The sequence below is a fragment of the Juglans regia genome, chromosome 16 (assembly GCF_001411555.2).
Source record: "Juglans regia cultivar Chandler chromosome 16, Walnut 2.0, whole genome shotgun sequence".
NCBI classification, from domain to species: Eukaryota; Viridiplantae; Streptophyta; class Magnoliopsida; order Fagales; family Juglandaceae; genus Juglans; species Juglans regia.
The window spans coordinates 8,320,684-8,331,329 of NC_049916.1; the positions used below are offsets into that span (position 1 = coordinate 8,320,684).

The 10,646-nt window shown below is 39.2% G+C and overlaps 1 protein-coding gene across 1 annotated transcript; it reads left to right on the top strand.

Annotated features, from left to right (window-relative positions):
* Positions 1–150: 150 nt before the first annotated feature.
* On the top strand, positions 151–5,324 carry LOC108997631 (ankyrin repeat-containing protein At2g01680). The gene is made up of 3 exons (XM_018973981.2): positions 151–821; positions 1,388–1,797; positions 4,247–5,324. Exons 1-3 carry the CDS (start codon positions 512–514, stop codon positions 5,120–5,122), a joined length of 1,596 nt encoding a protein of 531 aa, XP_018829526.1. The 5' UTR covers positions 151–511; the 3' UTR covers positions 5,123–5,324.
* The last annotated feature ends 5,322 nt before the right edge of the window (positions 5,325–10,646 follow it).

A 10,646-nucleotide genomic window follows, 5' to 3' on the forward strand; every position in this document is an offset into this window, starting at 1 on the left:
AATTTTTATAATATAAAAAATTTTCTTCTTCTTTCAAAATATTTTTTTTTTAATTTTTTTAAATAAAAAAAATTGTGCATAAATTCGTTTGTACCTAACAAAACTCAAGAAAATATGGGAAAAAAAAAACCTACGTGGACAAGGGTTGGCAGCTCCCCCCTCATCTCGAAAGGATTGAAGGTTTTTTCGGTTTTCTTTCTAGAAAGGACGAAAAAGGTGTTTAGAGAGAGAGAGGGCTAACTTGTCCATGCACCCCCCCTCGTCTTCAAAGGATTGAAGGTTTTTTTGGGTTTCTGAGAAGAGGAAACCGCATAAACTGAACTCAGTTAACAGACCCGCATCGTCCTCTTTCTCTCTCTCTCTCTTCCCGAAGACATCAAACAAAATTTACCAGTCTCTTCCCGTTGAATGATAAGCCACATACAATCCGTTTTCCTCTGTTTCTCTTCTATTCTTCCTTCCGTTAATGGAAAGTTAGAAACTAGATAATCTAGTGTTACTCTCTCACACGATGGACTCCAATTCTCTGCGCTTCATCAACCACCAGTCCTTCTTCTCTGCCGTGCGTTCCGGTGACCTCGACTCCCTCAAACAACTCTTGGATAAGCTGACCGGCGCCGAGCCCACTGATGGGTCCACCGTCTCCGATCTAATGTCTTTGCAGAACGACGCAGGCGAGACCGCCCTGTACGTCGCCGCAGAGAATAATCTTCGGGAGCTGCTCACCTACCTGCTCAGATTCTCCGATCTTCAGACTCTAAAGATCAGGTCCAAGTCTGATATGGACGCCTTTCACGTCGCTGCTAAGCGGGGCCACTTGGGTATTGTTCTCAAAACTGTGGCTATGCTTTAGCTTTCAATTCTTTGTCTTGTTGGTTTGTCTGTCATTATCGGATTTTGATTGGGTTTTGGGGAATTATCTAAAGTTTTCCTTTTCTGTACGGTTGTAAGTGATATATAGATTATTGGGAATATAAGCTGCTTTGGCTGCATGGATGGTAAGAGGAAGTGATTTAAGTTAGTTAGTTTGGTTACTATTTCGTCGCTGACCGGAAGTACCAGCTTTCAAGGCTAGAATCAGTATAATTTTTTGCTTCACGAAGCAAGCAAAAGTGTTTTGAGAATCCTAACAAAGAGATGCCTAATTTTTTCTCGCTTCTGAGGCATATATTGTTGCTTATAGGTGCCATTAAATTGTTGATTTCATGTAATCAGAATTTTGGAGATTAAAATCTGACATATCTGGGATCCGAAGCCTCTCTATTGAGTTCTAGGTTTTTACCCTGACTGTTCATTCGACATTTATTATAGTTTTGGAAGAATTTCCTTGACCCAACGAAGAAAGGATTATATTTTCTAGTATGATATTGGTCATCTTGTTCTTTAGGTATTGTGAAGGAACTTTTGGGCATTTGGCCTGAACTTTGTAACTCTTGCGACTCCACAAACACCAGCCCCCTTTATTCAGCTGCTGTTCAGGACCATTTGGATGTAGTGAATACCATCATGGCCGCTGATTCCGGCTCAGTTAGGATAGTAAGGAAAAATGGGAAGACTGCATTGCACACGGCTGCCAGGTATGGCCTCCTTCGTATTGTGAAAGCACTTATAGAGCACGATCCTGGAATAATCAGAATCAAAGATAAGAAGGGCCAAACAGCCCTCCATATGGCCGTAAAAGGTCAGTCTCCTTCAGTCGTCGAAGAGATATTGCTTGCAGATTGCTCTATACTGAATGAACATGACAAGAAGGGTAATACAGCTGTGCATATAGCCACAAGGAAAGGCCGTTCACAGGTATTCTTCTGCTAGTTTTAAGTTAAAGATGTTATCAAATTTATTTTCTCATTTAACTCTGTGGGGATTAGTTGTTGCTGGGACTATAAGTTGGAATGGAACAGTTATTACTAGTCATTAGTTTGGTTGTAAGCCTAGAACAGAACCCTGAATATGTATTCCACTGTTTGGAACAATGGCAACACGCTGGTGAATAGAATCATGTTGCAATCTATTCCCTAAAACACCATCATGGCATAATTCTAGCTTACATTTTTAAGGACTGTTCAATTTATCTTCAAATTGAAACATATACAAATGTTCAATTTATACTTCAAACCCGCCAGCTAAGCTCCACATATACTATGCTGCCACATTAGATACAAGTCAGATTCATAAAAAACAAAACAAAACAAAAAGCAATCAAGAAAACTAAAACCAAAAATTATAAGAAACTAACAATTTAAATTACAAAAAACTCTTAACAAAAACCAAACAAGAAAAATTGAAAACCAAAACTGGAAAAAAAAAAAAAAAAACAGACAAAACTATCACGTATAACCTATCAGGATATCTTGATCACCTCTTTATGTGATGGTACATGGCCTTGTTAGTAGTTTAAGATGAGGAAGAGGTTTAGGAAAAGCATAAAGTAATTGCTTCCTTAATGTTTGTGGCATTGCATGATGGCAGGCAGGGTATGATAAACTGATGAGGCTTCAAGTCATAAGTGAAAAAATTACCTCTTACATTTGTTAGCATTTACCATTAACCATGAAGGTCGAATTAAACAATTAGATGTATCATGTGAAGACTTACTGGGTGATTTTTACCATCTTTCTCATTAACTTTTTTTGATTGGTAGACAAGATTGTATTGATCATAAGAGAAAGCAAGAGGCCAAGAACTGTTCACCTTTTGGCTATTGAAAACCTTATCGGGGGCTTCAGCCTTGACTATTGGGAACGCTATATTTTTATGGGTAAATTAGATCGATGAAATTAAAAAGTACAATAGCAGGGGGTGAGAATACCCAACAAACACTAAAAAAAAACATTACAGTGCAGAAAATTAAGATAAATTGGGAAATGTCAGTTCAGAGTTTGGAGTTCCCCTTAGGCTTTGGGTGGGGCTCGGCCTCCGAACTGTACGTGAGATGAGTTTCTGTCTCATGCAGTTCGGGCTGGTGACCAAGGAAAGTTTAGGAGATATGGGGAGACCCAAAAGCTGCCAGCCAAGGCAAGGATAGGCTTGTTGGAATCTAGAGATTTTGATCCAATAACTTCTCGACTCATGATCGAGAAAAAGCCATCATGAAGATGGTTTCGTCGGCTGAAGGAAAATTCATGAGCACCGCAAGTCTGTAGTTGGGTTGATCATTGAAGATCTCCTCGCACATTGTTAGTGGAGCATATGAACGTAGCTCCCGGAAAAAGAAGCGTGAAGCTTCTGGCAAAAGGGACATCAGAATCCGCTGCACCCGGACACAACAGCTGGGGTCAATGCATGCTGCCGGCAGTGCGTGTGGCCCACGAGCTGGTCAAAAGTTGGAAATTCTCGGTGGGGGGGTGGAGCCGGACACGAGAGAGTCTAGAGGGTGTGTATGGTGGTAGCTAGCGGTTGGGCGTAGATCTGAGGCTAAAAGTCCCTGAAAAAAAAAATAAGCAAGAATAAAATTTGAAAGAAATATAAAAACAACATAATTTGTCTGGAAAGACAAATTGGCAGCCAGCTAGAAGCGATTGGTGTAAAAAAGAGGCTGAAATCCTAGTAGGTCTGGCCGCTCTTGGTGGCCATGCGGTGGGTGGAGGGAACGGCCAGTGATCATGGGCTGATGAAGAATGGGCAGTGCTTCCAATGATGGTGGTAGTGTAATGAGTTGGATTGAAGAGAAGGGGAAAAAACTAATGAAAATGGAGAAGAAAAGAGAAGGAAGATGGAGGGATGGAAGAGAGGAGAGGACTGTTAGAGGGAGAGGAAGGGTGGAGGAGGGGAGAAGCCTTCCTCCAGTTGAGATTGTGGGTGGGGGGGTTGGTAGTGGTAAGGATTTGAGGGGAGGGGGTTGGGGGAGAGCGCAAGAATGGGACAAGCATTCAAACTATTGGGAACACTACTTTCCTGTTCCATGAATGATATAAATTGAAAAAAAAAATAACAGCATAAAGAAAAAAAAATAGAAATTTGAAGGGTTTCATCCTTTAGGTTTGCAAATTGGTAAGTATACCCCCAAATTGCTTGTTAATATGCTCTAATATCTTTATAATCTAAATATAATTCCACCACCATGTTTATATATCTTACTTTTACGCTATAGTAAACTAGAAACTTGGACATAATATCCTCTTAAGTTTTTTCTTGATCACATTTCAAAAACTAAGCTTATGTTTAAAATCTGATGCCTTTACATTTCTTTTTTGTTGTCTCTCTGATGTTGGCTGTGGTACTAAATATTGTTTGCATTTTTTCTCAGATACTTGGCCTTTTGCTGAGCTTTACATCTGTTGATGTCAATGCTATTAACAATCAGCATGAGACTGCAATGGATTTGGCAGATAAACTGCCATATGGGGAATCAGGATTGGAAATTAAGGAATTCCTAGCTGAAGCCGGTGCCAAGCATGCCAGGCATGTTGGCCAAGTGGATGAAGCAACTGAACTCAAAAGGACTGTGAGTGATATAAAGCATGAGGTGCACTCACAACTCAAAGAAAATGAACAAACCAGGCGTCGAGTTTCTGGGATTGCCAAAGAATTAAAGAAACTTCACAGAGAAGCTGTTCAAAACACTACGAATTCGATCACAGTTGTTGCTGTTCTTTTTGCCTCAATAGCATTCTTGGCTATATTCAACTTGCCTGGCCAATATTTTAAGGATGGACCGAATGCAGGCAAGGCTAACATCGCGGGCACTGCTGCTTTCAGAGTGTTCTGCCTTTTGAATGCTACATCTCTCTTCATTTCTCTAGCCGTTGTTGTGGTTCAGATCACTTTGGTGGCCTGGGACACTAGAGCTCAGAAGCAGGTTGTGTCGGTAGTTAACAAGCTAATGTGGGCTGCCTGCGCCTGTACTTGTGGGGCTTTTCTGTCAATAGCATTTGTAGTTGTTGGAAAAGGAAGTTCATGGATGGCTATTACTATCACCCTTACGGGAGGACCGATTCTTGGGGGGACTCTTGCTAGTATGTGCTACTTTGTTTTCCGACAACGCTTTGGGTTCTTCCGCAGCGACTCCCATAGACGCATCAAAAGGGCAAGTGGGAGCAAGTCTTTCTCGTGGTCTCACTCTGCAAATATATCAGATCCTGATGACTATAACTCTGAGATGGAGAAAATATATGCTCTGTAGACAGTCATAAGAACACGAGTTAGCTCTGATGATGAATGGCTATCCCAATGTAAGTAGTTGCTCTTGCATGTTAGCTATGTATGTAGTTTGTAGTTTTGAAGGTTGTGCGAGGGAGAAAGTTGGTGCATAATGTATATTTACGAACATGTAAGTGTATCATGCAAGTTACAATCTATATGGGAGGTTTTTTGTTTGCAACCAATTAATTGCTTGCCGATTGTTATAGGAACTACGAATCTAATGCGTCTTGGGTAAAATTGTGATGGTTTGACTTGGGTTGACAGTAGGGTAGTAAATCAGGAATGCTTCCACTTCAACTCAATCCTAATCTTCTCAAGCAACTTGTTTGTACAATGGTTTAGGTGGCTATGTTTTTAATATATCTTCAAACCAGCTTGAATTTTTCAATTTTCTAAGCACCTGCGAACTGGATCAATTAAAACTGCCAGATCTCAGCAAACTAATGCCAAACCAATGGATAAGTAAAGTTAAATCAACATATAATGAGAAATAATATACATATTTATCCGGGGGGTTGGATTAGCTCTATACACAGCCACAGATATGAAGTTGAAGAGAGTGGTTATAAAAAAGGCTTACAAAAATTGGAATGACTAGGACTGATTTATCTAATAGGCCGATTCAAGCTGTTGAATAATTTCTGTCGGTATTTGTAAAAAATCTAAATAAACATGTACAATGCAATATGACTTCCTCCTAATTGCTTTATTGGATTTCAAGTTTCTCATAATTGTTCTATACACTCACAAATGAAATGTTCAATTTTATCATTTATCCTACTATAAAAAATGATGGTATGAAGGAATATTCTCCTACCATAAAAAATAAAATAAAATGAAGGAATGAATATTCAGTTGGAAGACAAAGCAACGGTTGATGCGCATTTGCTCTGAAAATTCGTTGAATAACAACAATAAGAATACGATGAATCCAAACACAACGCAATTTATATACGTGAGCTCAAACGTACTTCATTTTTTACAAAGGGAGGTGTGGCTTTTTTCATAATAAATAAGGAACCAAGTCGGTGTCAAACTCATCTACACCTATCTTAAATCAAATAATTAATGAGACTCACTATTTTTTTAACTTCTTAGAAAATATTAAATATATCTCAACATACTTCATACATTCAAGCACATCTCAATAGGACTCATTAGACACTACTATTCATAGATCAACTCAGATTATCTGAAATCATCTTAGCACCTAAACACAGTAAATGCCTTAATGTGACAATTCTATAAAAATATTTTTTTTATAGGTAAACGGTTAAATTATATTAATACAAATAGGCATAACCCAAGTACACATAGAGTATACAACATATAACACCTATTTAGGAGGTATAAATAGAAATAAGAAAATCATGAAAATCGAGGCCATTGAAATCTACAGCTTTGGCACAAAGAAACAGAGTTATAACAAAAAGTAATTTAATCTCCTCCAATGAACACTCCTTGTCTTCAAACGTCCAGTCATTTCGTTTCTTCTAAATGCATCATAGAATACATATAAGAATCATCTTCCACACAATTAAGATTTGTGGAATACTATCGAGGTTCGACCAACATGCTAGAAGCTCGACCACTATAGCAAGCATAATCCAGGCTAGCTCTACCTGTCTGTATACATCGACCCATAGCGCTCTAACAATCTCGCAATGTAGTAGAAGATGGTCCATAGTTTCACCACTTTGTTTACACAAACAACACCATTCCACCACTATCACATCGCGTTTCCATAGGTTATTCATCGCCAAAATATTTTCCAAAGACACTGTCTATGCAAAAAATGCCGCCCTAAAAGGGGTCTTATTTCTCCAAATTCTTCTTCATGGAAAGTGATTGTTCTGTAGTTGTGTGAGAGCTTTATAGAAAGAACAAACTGAAAATATACCTTTTCTGGTAGGTATCCACCACAAAGTATTAGCTCCCTGAGTGCTCGGTATTATGGAGTATAAGAGTTGGAAAAAATCTACAAAGTTGCTGACTTCCCAATCTTGGGCCGTCTTAGTGAAGCTCACATTCCATTGGAGTAAATCACCATCCCTCTCCATCAGGTCCACCACTGATGCTTCTTTCTCACGTGCAAGTATGAACATTATAGGGAATGAGTCCCTGAGAGCTCTATCTCCACACCATATGTCATGCCAAAATTTAGATCTTGAGCCATCTCCTATCACAAATTTACAATTATAGTATGATGAGCAAACACTCCCCACCCTCTCGTCTAATATGCTTCCATATACCCACACCATAAACCCCATTGACCTCCTTAGAGCATCATCCCCCCACGTGCCTCCATATTTGAAATCAATCACCGACTTCTATAAAACTTTGTGTTCCATATTATAGTGCCAGAACCATTTCCCAAGTAAAGCTCGATTAAACATCTTGAGATTTCTAATTTCCAAACCACCAAAAGTGATTAGGGAGCATATCTTGTCCCACTTGACCAAATCAAGTCCGCTACAAAGGAAGTCACGATGCAATTTCTTAATACGTCCGCCACACTCGCGAGAATTAGGAATAAGGATAAGAAATAAGTAGGTAGATTAGAGATAGTGCTTTTAATTAGAGTAATCCTTACCACCTTTCGACAAATACAATCTCTTCCAACCTGCCAATCTTCGTTCAATCTTTTCAATTAGTGCATCCCAAATAGTTTTAGCCCTGGAGATAGCCCCCAGAGGAAGCCCAAGATAATTCCTAGGGAAAGAAGAGATCTTACAACCAAGGGTGTTAGCCAATAGCTGGATATTACGAATGTTGTCAACTGGAACCAACTCTAACTAGGATGAGTTCACTTTCAACCTAGACACAACCTCAAAACAAAGTAGCAGTGCCCTTAGTGCCTGAATCTGGTTTAGATCTGCCTCGCAAAAAATAAGAGTATTGTTTGCAAACAACAAATGGGAGATGTGAAGAGTACCTCGATGTATGTCACCAACTGAAAAACTAGTCAAAAATTAATTGTTAACCATCATTGAAATCATTCTGCTACATGCCTCCATGACTATGACAAAAAGAAGTTGGGACAAGGGATCCCCTTGTCTTAGACCTCGGGAGTTATTAAAAAAACCAACTAGGCAGCCATTCACCAACACTGAGAACTGTGTCATCGATATGCACTGCATTTCCCCAAAACCACATCTCCTAAGCAAATACAACAAGAAATCCTAGTTAATATGATCTTAAGCCTACAAAATATCTAACTTGCACAAGAAACCCAGATTGCCCGATTTTAATCTATTGTCTAAGCATTCATTGGCAATGAGAACTAAGTCCATAATTTGTCTTCCTCGTATGAATGTGTTTTGGGGTTTCGTAATGATTTGCCCTAAAACTCCTCCCGGCCGATTTGCAAACACCTTGGAAATGATCTTATACACCCCATTCACATGCTAATGGGCCAGTAATCCTTAACCTCTAATGCCCCAATCTTCTTAGGAATAAGTGCAATAAAAGTGGCGTTGAGACTTTTCTCAAATTTTCAAACAAAAAAGGATTCATTAAATACCTTCATTAAGTCATATTTCACCACTTCCCAACAAAATTGGAAGAAACCCATAGAAAATCCATCTGACCCAACTGCTTTGTCTTTTACCATCTTTCTCACCATTTCATGAACCTCAGCCTCCTCAAACAGCTTCTCCAACTAAATGACATTCTGCTACTCAGTGGACTCAAATGTTAGCCCATCAATCTTCGGCCTCCACCCCCTCTAGTTTGGTAAGTAGCTGCTCAAAATAATTGGCAACATGTTCTTGGATCACCAAGATCTCCATACAAACAACTCCATCAATATTCATCATCTCAATGGCATTTGTTCTCTTATGGGAATTTGTCACTCTATGAAAAAACGTAGTGCTACGATCACTCTCTTTCAACCACAAAGTCTGAGATTTCTGCCACTAAGAAATCTCCTCCAATAAGGTAACCCTCTCTAGTTCTGAGACTAGTTCTGTCCTCCAAGTAAGTTCCTTCAATGAAAAGGCTCATCCCTCTTGTGCCCTCTCTACCTCATGGAGCTCCTTCAATAGTGACTTCTTTCGGTTGCCTATATCACCAAAAGACTGCCCATTCCAAAGCTTTAAATCTTTTTTCAAAACTTTCAATGTAAGAATGAAACTAGGGGTATCTTGGATCTGATAGGAGGACCAACATTGCCTAACTCGTTCCACAAAGTCTTCAATATTTAACCACATATTCTCAAATTTAAAGTATCTCCTTCCTCCTTGAATCCTCCTATAATCTAACAAAATAGGGAAATGATCAAAAAATAAGCGAGCCAGTCTTTTTTGACATACTTCCGGGTAATGAATTTTCCACTCCAGGGAGACTAAAAATTTGTCCAATCTAGACCACGTATGGTTATTTGACCATGTGAATGCACCACCCATAAGAGGAAAGTCCACCAACCCCAACTTAGATACAATCCAAGAAACTCGACATTGCTGGCCGCAACCTGCTATCTCTCGACCTTTCACTTGGAAATCTAATAACATTAAAGTCCCCGCTTATACACCAAGGAAGGTCCCACCAGCTATGTTACTTGACCAACTCTTCCTATAGAAAGTTTCTACTAATGTCCAAGGTCGGCCCATAAATTCCAGGAAAAGCTCATCTAAAGTTATCCTCCACATTTTGAAAAGAACAAGCTACTATGTATTCCTCGATATACTCCTCCATTTTTTCCACGACCCTTCTAGCCCACATAACTAGTACTCCATCTAATGCTCCAATCAAAGCAAGAAAGACTTATAGATTGTTTGGATTCAGAGATGATGTGAGATGGGTTGAGATGATTTGTGAATAGTAGAATAAAAAGTTGAATTATTTATTATATTTTGTGTGAGAATTTAAGAAAGTTGTAATGATGAAATGAGATGAGTTGAGGTAGGTTATGAATGCAAACGAGGTCGTCAACATATAGATAGCTCCACAAACTTCTAATGATGCTTCTTGAGATATTTTCCATCTTGGTTTCCTGCAAGCACACAATATTCTCCTTCCAGTTTCGAAGCAAATTTTTTATCCGCAGACGTTTATTTACCTCATTAAGCCCTCGGACATTCCATGATATAACCTTAGGCTTCATGGAGACAAAGTCAACCCCCTCCCTTTGGATCTTTCTCGACTTGAACTACCCTCATAATTGATTGACCAAGTTAATCTCCTGAGCTCCCCCTGTTTTTTTTTTTTTTTAACCAGATTTCTTGATCTGAATATTTCTAACTTCAATGGCAGTTAACAAAGCTATAAATTATTCTTCAAAACCTTCACACTCAATCCTCACACAACGTTGGATTTCCTGCACCTTATCCATAACCCAATCCGAAACAGTGTGTTGATTGGTGGTAAAGACTTTAGTGGTATAGGCTCCTCATCCATCTTAGCCCCTTCCTTTGATGCCCATTCAGGCCACCAGCACCCTTGCCTCCTCCTCAACAATTGAAAATCTACATTCTCAGTCAATAGTTTCATGCAAAGGGTCTATC

Coding starts and splice junctions, on each gene's coding strand:
- LOC108997631 (XM_018973981.2), top strand. CDS start 512: ATGGACTCCAATTCTCTGCGCTTCATCAACCACCAGTCCTTCTTCTCT. Junction 822..1,387: donor TGCTAAGCGGGGCCACTTGG/GTATTGTTCTCA, acceptor CTTGTTCTTTAG/GTATTGTGAAGGAACTTTTG. Junction 1,798..4,246: donor CAAGGAAAGGCCGTTCACAG/GTATTCTTCTGC, acceptor ATTTTTTCTCAG/ATACTTGGCCTTTTGCTGAG.